This window comes from Salvia hispanica, chromosome 3, assembly GCF_023119035.1.
Source record: "Salvia hispanica cultivar TCC Black 2014 chromosome 3, UniMelb_Shisp_WGS_1.0, whole genome shotgun sequence".
NCBI lineage: Eukaryota > Viridiplantae > Streptophyta > Magnoliopsida > Lamiales > Lamiaceae > Salvia > Salvia hispanica.
The window spans coordinates 16,303,391-16,318,106 of NC_062967.1; the positions used below are offsets into that span (position 1 = coordinate 16,303,391).

The 14,716-nt window shown below is 35.5% G+C and overlaps 3 protein-coding genes and 1 non-coding gene across 4 annotated transcripts; 2 read left to right on the forward strand and 2 right to left on the reverse strand.

Annotated features, from left to right (window-relative positions):
- The first annotated feature begins 528 nt into the window (after window positions 1–528).
- Window positions 529–2,785, forward strand: LOC125211906 (dolichyl-diphosphooligosaccharide--protein glycosyltransferase subunit DAD1-like). Its single transcript, XM_048111868.1, has 5 exons — window positions 529–662; window positions 745–792; window positions 1,943–2,030; window positions 2,122–2,165; window positions 2,510–2,785. The coding sequence occupies exons 1-5, from the start codon at window positions 576–578 to the stop codon at window positions 2,591–2,593; spliced, it is 351 nt and encodes a 116-aa protein (XP_047967825.1). The 5' UTR covers window positions 529–575; the 3' UTR covers window positions 2,594–2,785.
- Window positions 2,786–3,142: 357 nt separating this feature from the next.
- On the reverse strand, window positions 3,143–3,214 carry TRNAQ-CUG. Its single transcript has one exon. It is a non-coding gene; the product is annotated as a tRNA-Gln (tRNA).
- A 767-nt stretch (window positions 3,215–3,981) lies between these two features.
- Window positions 3,982–6,124, reverse strand: LOC125215752 (ring canal kelch protein-like). Its single transcript, XM_048117285.1, has 2 exons — window positions 5,569–6,124; window positions 3,982–4,780 (listed from the first exon to the last, which is right to left on the reverse strand). The coding sequence occupies exons 1-2, from the start codon at window positions 6,081–6,083 to the stop codon at window positions 4,222–4,224; spliced, it is 1,074 nt and encodes a 357-aa protein (XP_047973242.1). The 5' UTR covers window positions 6,084–6,124; the 3' UTR covers window positions 3,982–4,221.
- Window positions 6,125–12,061: 5,937 nt separating this feature from the next.
- LOC125212957 lies at window positions 12,062–14,716 on the forward strand. The gene is made up of 2 exons (XM_048113268.1): window positions 12,062–12,773; window positions 14,424–14,716. Exons 1-2 carry the CDS (start codon window positions 12,498–12,500, stop codon window positions 14,556–14,558), a joined length of 411 nt encoding a protein of 136 aa, XP_047969225.1. The 5' UTR covers window positions 12,062–12,497; the 3' UTR covers window positions 14,559–14,716.

The window sequence follows — 14,716 nt, forward strand, 5'->3', positions numbered from 1 at the left end:
TGCAAACAAAATAATTGTCAAATCTGATTTGACCATATCTTCATTTCTATCTTAAACCAATACAGGATTTATTTTTATCTTCCCATATTGTATCAATAACATTTGAGCAAAAATAGAGAGTGATCGACGATGCATAAACACGAATAAAGAGTGAATGTCAGTGCATAGACTCAGATAAAGAGTGACTCCTACTTAATCGAGTAGTCATGAATGAACCTTAAAAACACTGCAGAGATAGATGATAAGAATACGTAAGTAAGTATGAGACTGCATATTCAAAAGAGCTTGACAAATTTATAAGTTTTACTCGTACTAATAAAATCATCTCCAGTTATAACGTCTATCTTACAAAACTCCAAGATTGATCGATCATGTTTAGCACACACAATTTTAAAGATGGGTGACTAATGAGAATTTATCAGATGAGTTTTTTGAAGGAAACAGAAAAAGAAAAAGAAAAACTAAAGGGTATAATGGTAACTTCGCATAACGTGGCCTGTACAAAACCAAAGTCACTGGGTTTAAGTCTTCAGTATCAATCTGAAGCAAAATAGAGAGATTTAGAGTGTGAGAAAATGGGGAAATCGACGACGACGACGGATGTCCACGCACTCTTTCACTCTCTTCGTTCTGCCTACGCCGCAACCGCTAATCATCTCAAGGTCTTCTCTCTTAGTGTATTTCCTGATGCTTCGTTTAATTTTTCCGAGAAATTAGTGTTAAATTATTGAATTTATTTCTCAGATCATCGATCTCTACATTGTCTTCGCGATCGTCACCGCTGTGATTCAGGTATGACGAGAATTGACCTGACATTTGGAGTTATGATGCTCGTTTTGCTCAGTTTAACTGATTTCGTGTTAATTAGTCACGGTTGTGAAATTCTTCCTTGAGCTATGGATGTTTAAATCTGAATGGTTTGTTCCATGAGTGTTGGAATTTTGATTTTGTATTGGTGAAGTGAAAATGAAAAGATGATACGAGTTAATTTGGTTTGTGGTTAGGTTGTGCTTGACTAACTTGTGAATCTGGTAGGAGATTCGAGGTCGGATAGGAAATGCTGGTGTATGAATTAGATATATATGCCTTTTTCTTGTGAATTTTTCTATTGTAGTTAGGTATATGATTTCTTCTTGTTGTGAAGTGGAGCTGAATCAACTGATATTTTTGGCTATATTGGGAGGGGGGTGGGGGGTCGGAGTTTAGAAAGCTAATGACTGTGAATGTATGTGATCAATCTATCAAAGAATGCTGTAATGACTCATAACTGAAATTTCCTTTAGATTATGATCAGATGTTTGAAAATGCACAAGTCACCATAATATTGGACTCTTGAGCTTCCAAAACTATGCAGACACTGAAGATGAGAGGATTTGTCTCTATTTTGTTTTCCATTTTTTTATTGAAATAAAAACTTGAAAGACTTTATTTGTAATTCCCTCATGATGAGGTTCTATTTTTGGAGACACATAGTAGTATCTTTTATTTTTATTATGAACCTGAAGGTAATAGAGGATACCTGGACTATGATGGGTGTTTCATAATTCGTATGGTGTGGTGATATCGTTTGAAGTATGGATAATGAGTTAAAGATTTATGATTTATCAAGAAGATAGATCATTAATTCCTCAACTTGTTCTGCCATTTCCTATATTAATAGGCTCAAGTACCTTTAAGATAGATTAAGAACTCAAAATGTTTCTTTTGGGATATTTGCATACTGCTATTGTTACCCATTTTAGTTGCTTTTTGCTACCTTGTGATCACAATAAGATGAAGGAGAACTCCTTTCAACCAAATCAGGCATATATGTTAACAAGATGACTACTGTGCTTTGATCTTGTAATCTGTAATTATATTAACTATTAGCTTTTAATCCTCATGTTTGACTTCAAATACTTTTTTATTTTCTTACTTGGATAGCTAATGTTCTGTTTCTCAGGTTGCTTACATGGCTATTGTTGGATCATTCCCATTTAACTCATTTCTTTCTGGTGTACTTTCATGCGTGGGAACTGCTGTCCTTGCTGGTATGTAGATTGTCATACTTTTATATGCAGATTGATATTGATCTAGTCTTGGATTACCTTTTTATTTGATTTTTTATTTTTTGGGTTACAGTTAGTCTCCGAATTCAAGTAAACAAAGACAACAAGGAATTCAAGGTAATGCACTGATCTCCAAGACTCCGAGTTATGGAGTTTGGTAATCTATCTTTTTTTATTATTATATTTATAAGAATTCAAAGCAGTGAATTTTCTAGCTAGCAGTTCTACTTCTAACATTCAGTTATTCGATATCAAGTTTTGTTGAGTTTCTAATATGCATTCGGAACTGTCTCTTGTAAATTGTAATCTTAGTTACAGAGCAGATTAATAGCACACCAAAAGTTACGGATAATACTATGGAATAAAAAGCTTATTATCCTTATTCCTCAGTTTTTTCAACTTTTCTCAAGTTGTGAACTTTGTTGGTTGATTCACTAAGTCGCATGCCCACTATTTTGCAGGATCTACCTCCTGAGCGTGCTTTCGCGGATTTTGTACTCTGCAATCTAGTGCTTCATTTGGTTATAATGAACTTCCTAGGATAAGTCAATGTCCAGGAAAAGACACGAACTCATTTGGGATTTGAATTGTACTCTGGTAGAATCATTGTGATCGATTTATTAGAAGTTTTTGCTGTTACATTGGATATTTCATACAAGAAAACTGAGAGAATAGAATGTACTAGTAATATTTTGACTAAACGAAATAGGAGTACTATGTTTTTGAGCCATCTTTTAGTTTTGGAGTCATTAAAGAAGAATGGAGTATTAGATAAGTGATTGATTTCTTTGTTTTGGAATTGGGATGAAGATTCATTTCTTTATCATTGAATTGTCTAATACTGTATTTTTTATTTTAACACCTTGAGTGCCATATTATTGTTTCAGGGAAAATTATACTCTACTTTCGATATATCCAAACCAAAACATTGACGTTTTTCGTACTATTAAGTTTCCATCTAAAGGAACGGACAATTAAACAGTACTTTGTTTTTAACAATTACGTTCTGGTATAAAGCTTCTACTGACGGAAAAGCCATGAGAGAATGCCAGAAACTAAATTTGATTTTAAAAAGGGGTAAAAAAAATGAAAAAAGGTCCCACCGAGACTTGAACTCGGGTTACTGGATTCAGAGTCCAATGTCCTAACCACTAGACCATGGGACCTTGTTATTTAGATGGCGAAATATATAGACACTTGTACCCTTCACCATATATATGTGGAAGTTGGACTCATAGCCGGCGTTTCCATAAATTCCACTGCCTCCTTGTTTCTCCTCCCACATTCTCAAGCGAAATGGCTACTCTCTACTCTCACAAGTCACAATATTGAATGCTTCTTTCAATTGATCGATTTCGTTAGGGTTAGGTGAGATGAAAATGAGGGTTTAGTTTTATGATTAGAAGCTTTAACAATGGGGGGATGGATGAGGAAGAGAATGAAGGTACAATTTATTGATGATTATATGTATATTGAGTGTGCATATGAGGGAAGTTGTGGAAGTGGATTGATGAGTTTGAAGGTATATATATCATTTATGTTTGAGGGGCGTGCAAGGAGGTCTGGGTTATCTGTGGTGTGACTGTGAATGGGTTGGGCAGGATGGGGAGAGTGGTTTGCGTATTGCAAAGGGCAGTGAATGCAGTGGCCTTGGGAAGGCGGGGCGTGTGAAGGAGGCTGATGCTTTTGGCAAAGAAGGGCAAGGTGTATGAGGTGCTGCTGCTACTGCTATTGCTATATATACACTTTCACCATCTTGATCCACCAACGTAGGAATTAAACGGATTTGCTACGGGGCTGTGTTTGTCGTGCAAGAGGGCGAGCTGGCCCCTTCGCCTTCAATTCAATGGAAGAAGAAACACAATTCCTTCTTAGCTTTCCTTTCTTGAAAATATAACTATATCAACATACATGTAGTCTGCAAATCATCCAATTAAGCTAGTTCCAATCAAACATATAAATTTCAACATTGCACATATCATCATATTAATTTCAACATTCTACATATCACCATTCCATACTAATCTTTATTTCATTTCTTTTGACTTGTCACCTTTTCATATTTCACACACGCTAGCTACCCAACATTTATGAAAATCAGTAAAATACAAATAAACTACTAAATTATCACATCTGATGAGCTTGAGATTTGGGGATGTAAACTTGATGACAATTATTCATCATCATTCAACACACAGCAATGTCCGCACAGCTCTTTCTCCCCAACCTCATCTATCGACTCCAAGCTCCGCCACCCGCCCCCGCTATTGGAGGTGTCAAAAACATGAACCTCCGATCTCAGGAGCGATCCCTCCCCGGGCATGCTATACCCGGTGAGGAAGTAGAGGTGGTTTCTCACGGGAGCCATGGTAATGTAGCATCTCCCCGTGGCGGTCGTCCCCTCAGCAGTGTATGTAGGGGACATGCAATTGAAATGGGAGCGATGGACCACATTCCAAATGCTTTCTTTCTCATCGTACGACTCTATGTGTCCTTTCCACGGCTGGAGGCAGTCGCCCGAGCTGAAGAGCTTGTCATTCACCACAACGATCTGTCGTGGCGGGACGTCTAGGGCCCACATTCGAGCTACGTAGATCCACTTATCCCTCTCTGCATCATAGACCTCGGCGGAGCTACGGGCAGTCTGGTCATAGGGGCCGAAGTTCTCGCCGCCGACGAAACCTCCAACTACGATGATTCTTCCTTTGAACGTCACGCCCACACATTTGTACCTATCAGATGGGTCAAGATTCGTAAGAAGGATCATCCATCTTTGAATTAAAGGGGTATTCGTCTCTAAAATCACAAAGTTTGGCCGAAATTTGGTATTTCTCATAAATTTAAAGTTGGTTGCAAAAATATTTAACTTATGATTTGTAGTGAATTTTACATGATTTCAGTTTTTTTTTCAACTCATGAAATATTTACCACAACAAATAAGTTTATAAATAATTGCCACCCAAAAAAATGAATATACAAAATTGGCATAGGATATGTTATTCTTTCCATTTGAGAGATTTAGCCATGGACATTGCACTAATATCATTCACGTTCCTCTTAATTTTAAAAAATCACCATATAATCTTATACATTGATATAATATTGTTGGAAGAACTTTTACACTTTTTAAGACTTTTTGGACTAAAATACTCTCACTATACGAGCTATTTATATAAGTTTTTTTATGAGATAGAGAACCAGCACTTTGTTCATTCATTTCTATTGTATTTCCCCAAGAGAACTCATCAGAATACATGACAAATAATTGTTTGTCATGACAAGTATTTGAGGGGAAATGAATAAACCAAAGTAATAATACTTTCTCATGAAATATACATAAATAACTTTAATGTCAAAAGGGTTTTTTGTCCAAGAAAATGCAAACGTCCTTCTAGCGATATTATATGAATGTTGAGGAAATTTTGATGATATTTTAAAATAATAGGGATATTAATTAGTGCAATGTCCAAAATCTCCAATTTTCTTATAAATTAAATTCAATAAAGCGATAAATGAATACCTCATTCTACTCATATTCGCAAGCGATCTCCACTGATCCGACGCCGGATAATAAACTTCCGACGAAGATATTCCCCTCGCCCGCCCCGGCGAGCTCTGGCCGCCTGCAACATATATCCCCCCGCCGCAAACGGTGCACGCGAAGCTAAATCTCGCTTCCGACATCTCCGCACACATTTCCCACCGATCCGCTGCCACGTCATACCGCCGCACCGTCGACACGGCCCTCGGCCGGAATTCCCCATCCACTGCGGCGGCGGCAGAGGGACTCCGGCAGAGGCGGCCGCCCAAGACGTAAATATGGGGGCCGAATGCCACCATGGAAAAGTCCTTCAGGACTAAACCCTCGGCCGAGGCCGGGATCGAGGTGACGCGGTGCCACGTGTTGGTGGCCGGCGTGTAGCAATCGATGAATGTGGTGGCGTTGCCCGCGGGGGCGTTGCGGTCGCAGAAGGGGACGAAGATCCGGTGGGAGGCGGCGGAGCTGGGGCGGAGGAGCGGAGAGAGAGAGCCCATGATGGGCGGTTGTATGAAGTGGTTTTTGGGGAAGATTTTTGGGAGTGGGTGAGTTAGTTCATATAGAAAATAGTTTTTTGTTTGGATTCAAGATTTTTTTTAATGTGGTGGTGATACAAACAAGGCTATAGTTGATTCCTATGTTTTTTTCTTGTATAATTAGCCTAGTTTTAACCATTTCAATGAATAAATTTGGATGGTTTTATTTTATTAATGTTTTTTGTGAATATATGACAATTATTTGTCGATGTAAAAGAGATACTACTTCATGCATCACGCGTTATGAATTTGGTTTACTAACATGTCTATGGCAAATACTAATATGGATAAAGAAACGATTGACAATGCAAAGCCTGCAATATAAGGTTTTATTTAGGGATAATTAAAACCACCAACTTTGGACGAAATATGATATTTTTCGCAATCGTTACACGTTGTTGTCCGTAAAATCATCAACTTAATGGGTTGAAAGAATGTTCCTAACGCACCCAATCGTTCAAATTTTGATCGAATTTTAATCACTGGCAGATTTAGTGGGGGCAGGAGGGGTCGGTCGCCCCCTCCGTGCGACTAATTTCCTCTTATCCGGACGTAAAATTACCATGTCCATCCCCTCCGTTTGCCCCGACGTCGCCCCCAAAAATCGAAAAAGATTGTCATTTTCGTCCTAAACCAACCTACCAATATATATTTCGCCCCCTCCATTTATGAATTTTGGATCCGCTACTGATTTAATTGACGTGGCACACCGTTAAAACTATGTTTAAATGTCAAATAAGTTCATGTAGTATATATCACCCTTTTTGGTGATGCATTTTTTGCTATAATTGGAAGGAAACTTGAAGAAAAAAAAACGTTCATTTAGTATATTGTTAAACGTAGTTGTGAACTTATTTGACATTTCCACGTCAAGATCGGAAAATTTCGCCGTGGAAAATTGGCACATAAGCCAAAATTAAATATTTCACCGATCACATCTAAAAGTTGCGGCTAGCATTAGGATTCCGCCAAAGGTAGAAGATATTTTCAGCTAAATATTTTTATTTATTTACAGAATTTTCGTGACTACATATTCTAGCCAATCGTCTAAAACATGGTTTATGTAATAAATAATGAAATATTCAAAGGAAATGATAAAACATTTGCATATCTTTTTCTGTGGAGTATTTTGAAATAAATATACACATTTGCATATTTAAAAAATTAAAAAAGGTATTTAATGAGGCCGATCCTTACGCTTAGAATGGCTCAACCCATTTGGTTGGTTTTCTTGACCCAAAATTATAATGGTTAAAAAATCAAAGTCAATTCTAAATTACTTGCTCTAATGATATTAATCGACACCTCAAATTTAAAAAAAAATGCAAAAATATCGCATCCTTAGTAGACAACACAAAAATAATCATATTATACATTGATAGAGGAAACTATATATGAAATGTAATAAATAAGTGGATATTATCATGTTTTTTTATGTAAAGGTTAAGCAATTTCAACATATTTATAAATTTTATATAATGGTCTTTTCCCATTACTTTGGAGGAAAATCTATAATGTTTAAGAGATATATATGTATACACACCAATTGAAATAATAGAAAATCACCCCCCTTGAGCTATCATGGTCAGTGAAATAAGCGATTCCATTGTTAATAATTGATAGTAGGAATCTATATATAGTTTCATTTTAAATTAATTGTTGTTCTCCATTTCGCATTATTGCTTTTGTACAGAAATTAAGAGAAAAAAATTCATTAAAATAAATGGTGCAAATGAAACTAACGTGCAGATTGCGTATATATAGATTTTCGAAAATAATAAATGGTGCAGGCCGATCGCTAGCCGATTGGGCGTTTACAATGGTGGCCAGCGGATCAGCTAGCCCATCGGCCAACACCCGGGAGTTGGTGTGCGCTAGCCGATCGGCTCGCCGAAACGCCGCTCGCCGGTCCCAATGGTCGGCTAGCGAACTAGTAGCGCCCGCTTCATTCTGCCTAGGAAAGTTAGATCTAGTTATCGCTTTTATTTTCTAAGTGTTTACGCATGTTTTCGTTTGAGTAGGCTAAATCTGGAGTCGTTGATCGGAATTTCAAGTTCATGTTTCAGTTTTAGTTTTCGTGCATGATTTTCTTGTTTTGCGTTGTCATCACCACCTTGCATGTTAGCCAGTAGGAGTGATCTGCAGTTTAGCCGTTAATCTTTAAATTTAAGCTTTTTAATCGATGATCTTGTGTTTGAAGTTGAGAATCTGTGTTCATCTATGGAGTTTGAGTTCATGTAATTTCTGTTGATACTTGTTGAGGAAGAAAACATCACAACCCACTTTTACTTTGGACCACTTTTGCTTTTTAGTTACTTTTTACTTTTGTACCTTACTTTAAGTTTGTACCCTCCAGACCTGTTAGAGTAGCCACCCAGCCACCAAATATACCCTGCTGCTCTAATTTCCTCATTTAGCAACTGTCTACTTTCCACATGCCTCTGAGATACCTTGTCCTCTACTTTCACGTACACAACCACATGTCAGTCACTTTCACGCCCACTAGTCAGTAGGGTACCATCTTTAATTTCCGTCTAGGTAGAATCTCAACCCAAAAGCGTGGTAGCTAACCATAACCTCCTAGATTATCACCGCAATTACCCGAACGTGTCCATCTCTGTAGGATTCGACCCTTACCTCCACTATACTAGCCAGTAGAAGTGGGTTGAGGAATTTATTTGATACCAGGTTCCGGTCGTCGTGCCAACGACTCAGCTAGGTTGGGATTTATCCTGATCAGTTGGACGCACCTCTAATTTAACACAACACCGAAAACTTGCACTTTCACTAGCCGACCCGCTAACCGCCATTAAAGATGCTCTTATACATTGTGAGATAGGAATGTGATCAAATGAAAACTCTAAATATTGTACAAATTCAAAATTATGATCTGGACCATTGAAAAATGTCAACAGATCACAAAAAAACATCAACAGGAAAATGTCAACAGAATTTCAACGGTAGTCAATGATTGATGTTGTGTTGATATTGTGTTGATACTATGTTGACATTAAAATCTTGAAAGTTTACACTATGTTGATATTATATTGAAACAGTGTTGAAGCTGTGTTGCGGAGTTTTGCGTTTGTACCATATATAAGTTTGCATTTTATCACTACCCTTGTGAGATAATATTAAATTTATTTATTTTTATAGTATTTATCATAAGGGTGAGCATTCGGGTTTCAGTTCGATTTTTACCAAACCCGAAAAATTGAATTTAGTTCAAAATCCAAACCGAAACGAACCAAAAAACCGAAAAATCGAAATTAATAGAATATATAGAATACATATTATATAATATTATATTTAAAATATAATTCGGTTTTTCGGTTATTTTTTTTCTCGAACCAAACCAAAAAATCGAAATTTTTGTATTTTTAAAACCGAATTTCAAAATTTCGGTTTGATTCGGTTTGGATATTCGATTTTCAGATTTTTTTCTCACCCTTAATTTATCAACACGCTCACTCAAATTCTTTAAGATGAACTTTAGAGGATTTAATTTTTTTTTTCTAATTGGTTGGATATACAGCCCAAACATATTGTTGGATTAATATTTTTTTATGTTTCAGTTCAAATATATAGTTGAGCAATGATAAAAATTCATATGTTCCATCAAAAGATTCAAAACTAATTAGTTGCAAGAGGAATGATCCATATCTTACAGTGATTTCAGTTTTTTTTTTTACACACTGTTATATTTATTCTTTCTTTCGTTAGACAATAATAATTAATTAATAACTTGATTATTTTGGTGATTAATCTATTTAAAATAGAAAACCCACAAATAATACTACAGCCTACACAGACGGCACCACTTATTCGTCATCGCTTGGACAACTCTATTTCAAATTATTATTTATTTAATTAGTATTTAATTAATAATTATCGTAATCACCTTATTAATCACAAATCTAGATTTTGCCTCGATTGATTATTACTAGTACTATTTAAGTACTTATTACGTAATAATCACATAATTGCTCTACTAATTAAACTTGAAAACGCACGAGAGATTTTGCCTCAGTTAATTATTATATTTAATTACTTATTACGTAATGACGTACACATTTTACTAATTATTTCTACTGAAATAATTTGACCTAGACACATTTGACATTTCAAAATGTGTCTAAAATTGCTAACTAATTTTGAAATATACAAATATAACTTGAGCTAGCCGCGCATTTTAAAATCCCAACCTCCGTTCAAATATTACAAAATAACTTTAAATTATAGAAATGAAATTACCTTTTTTTCCACGAAAAAACATCTCCATGCACTTAATCTATGAGATGTCATGTCAATATTCACAAATCATTTGACCTAGACACAATCCTAATTATTCCATGTACAACATTTTTAAAATTGCATTATTTGAAAATGAATATACAATCAAATGGCCCTATATATATAGTATAGGTACACCTAAAAACAATGAGTACAAATGAAAAATGATGGTAGGAATATGCGATCCTTTTAAAAGTTTCTCGTGTGTCTTATATTATAGCAAAAATATTCATTTCACATGCTAAGAATCATATCATTAATTATGTTGATGTATACTTCTTTCTATGGTACATTAATTAACCATATGAATCGTCATATTAATTGATAATGTCGAGTTGTCGATCATTAGAAGAAAAAAAAACAGATGCAATGGATACATGTTTTAAGGAAATTCACGGGTCACGATTCATCTTGACTTGCACAAGAGTTAATGAATTACTCATAATCATCTCTTACTCTTAGCTCCAGGGGCGGAGCCAGAAATTTGTAGGGAGAGGGACAAATATACATATGATGAAATTTTAAGAAATTGAGGAGGGGCATTTAGTAGAAAATTGAAAGAAATAAATAAATAGTAAAATATACAATATATACACGAATATGAAAATATGAGGTGGGGCAATTGCCCCACTTCTAATTAGTGTAGATCTGCCCCTGCATAGCTCCCCTCCCATTTTTATGCGTTTTATTTCTTATTTTTATATTTATTACATATTTAATTTTAATTAAATTAAGTACATGATTCATTGAAAATACAAATTCCATTATAAGTATAAAAAAATATGCGAATTAAATTCATATGAAAATTAAATTTGAATCCATACGTACCTTTTTGCACATCCTAGTTACATTTGTTGTGAATTAAATTATATGCTAATAAAATTTTAAATATAGAATTTAAAAAGGAAAAAAATAAAGATTTAAAAAAATGAAAATAATTAAAATAATACAGTAAAAATAAATGAAAAATCTAAAAATAAAAAACAAAAAAAAAATCAAAATAATGGTGGAGATAGGTCTCGAACCACCACAACCTGTGTTAAAGAAAAACGACATCTTCACATTAATTAGGCTTAAGATTGTATTATGAGATAAGAAATTCGAAAATTAAACGAGAAAAGGGCGAAGTAGCTCGTAGATTAATTACTCCCACCATCTCACAATAAGAGTCACACTTTGACATTTTAGTCTGTCTCATAATAAGAGTCACACTTACCATAAATGGTAAATTGGTGTCACATTCCACTAACTCACTTCACTCACATTTTATTATAAAATCAATATAAAAATTAAATTTCATATTTCATTATCTTTTTTAATCTATAATTATTTACATTTCTTAAAATATGTGTCCATAATGAGAGTGACTCTTATTATGGAGGAATGAATATATCTTATGTAAGTACACAAAATCAATTCTTTTACGAAGAAAAACTATGGGACTGGTTATCATCAGCCCAAGAACCCAAATATTCATTTCTCTTAAAATATTTCGTAATTAAAACTCTCATTTTGTTATTTTAACATCTTTATAAATAAATGTCTCATTTTTTATTCTATGGAGTAACAATTCTAGTGCAGAATTGTAACAGAGGGAGTAATATTCAAAAGATTATAAATCCAAGCAAATAAACAAACAAATGGTGTTGTCTCCACCACCTTGGTTTCCGTCAACAGAGCTGCAGAGCTCCAACTCCTCTCTCTCTCTCTCGATCAATTTTCGAAGTCCGTGAAGAGTGAAGAAAATGCCGAACCCCTTTGGAATTTAGTGGATTTTTCAATTAGCATCGAAATTTGAAGCTCACCACCACCATTTCCTCATCGACTCCTCCATTTTTCCCTCTCTGCTCCCTTTGAATTCCAAATGCATTTATGTGCTAAATGCTAATTCTTCTCCATTAACCAACGCATTATTAAAACTGGGTCTTTTCTGTTTCTTGTCGCCTACCATTCAAGAAACTCAAATGCCCCATTTCTCCATCGTTGAAGCGATACAAAATGAATAAAAATCCAATCTTGGCAATGCGGGTTGTGTGCTTTCTTTCTTAATTTTTCTGGGTTTTGAGGGATAGTATTTCTGCAATGGGGAGGCCGACCTTCGGTGAAGTGGCGGCGCCGGCGCCGACGGCGGCGGTGAGCGGCGGAGTGGAGAGGGAGGATCAGTGGAGGAGCTTTGACAACTCTGTGAATGCGGTGTCGTTTGGGTTCGTTGCCACTGCTATTCTCATTTCCATGTTTCTTGTGATGGCTATTTTTGAGAGGTTTCTCCGCCCAAGATCGTCGGAAGCCGCCGCGGGCGGCGGCAGAGACCTTGATGGAGGTGTAAATTTGAGAAAGATGGACTATCCTTCTCCAAAGGTACAATCTTTTTTCTATCTTGTTCATGGAAATTGTCTGTTTTTTCCTTTTATTTTATGAGTAATCCCAACTAAGTAAAGGATGAGTTCAAGAAACCATTGTTACCTAATTCTTAATTTGACGATTTTTTTTCATTTTTTTGATGAAAGTATAATTCATTAATCAAGTAGAATCCAAAATGCCAAGACGGCCAATTTATCACAGTATGGTAGTACTACTTGACATTGATATTGATTTTAATTTTAATTTATTTATTATAAATTGCGTTTGGGGGTAAGGCCATTTCTTTAGGTGCAATAGCTCACAAAAAAAATCGGCTCTTTCCCTCCTAAGAATTAAGAAACAATCAGTTGAATGCGCAGAAATCAACTCCTTTTGGAAAGTGGTGGCAGTTATTTACTTTTTTCTTGCAAGTTGTTGTTGATAACAAATCATCACAGTTGAACTAATCAGCTGTTGTTGTTTACTTTCACAAATAGTGATTTATTCTCGAGTAATTAGGTGTAGTACTTTATTGTAGAATGTTAAAGTTAAAAAGATATCACCTTTATATAAGGGATTTTGTTGTGAAGATCAAAACCAAAGTTAGACAAGATTGTTACAATCAGGGCCCTTATTTATTCTCCATTAGAATAAAAAAAGCCATACAAATCGCATTCAAATTGGACTATTCAAGTTGGCTTGCAAATTAAGTTATAGTATCAAACTTTATTTGATATGGTGTTACAAATATATTATACATTGAGGACTTTTAGAACTACGGAGTTTTCAACTTTACAGCATATTTGATAGGACTTTTGAGGTTAATTATCATCACACCCACTGCAATGATCCTCACTTGAAGAAAAACTCTCTTGTATGATGGCAAATGATGGGCTTTTCTTTATGTGGAAGAACATGATTGTCTCGAAAAATTTGAGCTTTAGGCACATCATGTCATATCACTCTATCTGTGAATTTTTGTTGTGAGTGCATGTCTCTCTGAGTCGACCTGCAGCACATGCTTATGCAGCCATGTTAGTTCAAAAAATGCATTAACGTTGTTGTGATCGTTATCTTTCTTAAAAGATTCGATTTTTATACTTTGGCTTTTGTTTGAATTGTACAATTTTGAAGTGAAACTCTGTACAACACCAGCATGAGACATTATAGTGTATATGTATCTGCTTTTCATGGTTTTTGGTTGAATTGATTCATGATCATGGGACCCTTGTTTGTTACTAGCATGTGGTTTTTGTCCAAGAACAATTCTCAGCTTAAAAAATCATATCTTTAGCTTTTGGATTCCTTCAATTATCAGAATCTTGATCACCACATTCATAACTCTTTATACTAATAGATAATAAGATTTAGCAACCATGGGAAGTGACAACCCGGAAAATTAAGAGAAGGGAGAAACTTGGGCTCGTGACCTACTTCGTTTGTTGTCTCCTATATGTTGCGCAAGTTATGAATGATGTGCATCCCATTCTGCTTGATGTTCGACTCATTGCTTCTTCGTGCTGCAAATTTTGCTACCAATTGTGTGCGTTCGTTGTTCTTAGCATCGTTCATGGCTTGAAATTGCCTCTAGTTTTGCTTGTAGTTTTCTCATTGTGCTTATGATTTATCATTGAGAGTTGAAATGTGGCTACTTGTTTGAATGAGCAGATGACTGTATATTTAAAGGGAGTGTCAGTGTTGATGCCAGGTGAAAGGATGCCTACTTTCATCGCTCACCCGGCACCTGCCCCTGCACCATGCCCTCCCGAACGCATCTCCCGGCCTGCCTATACGTCGTTGTAGAATGTTCCCGAGGCCGGCCTTGAGATTTGTGATGAATAATTAAGTGAAAGAAGTGTTTTTTGAGGATTTGATAGCATAGGTTATGGATGTTCTTGTTTATTGTATAGTTTGTATCTCGATTTGAATCATCCTTGAAATGGTTTCTTGGTTTTTTACCA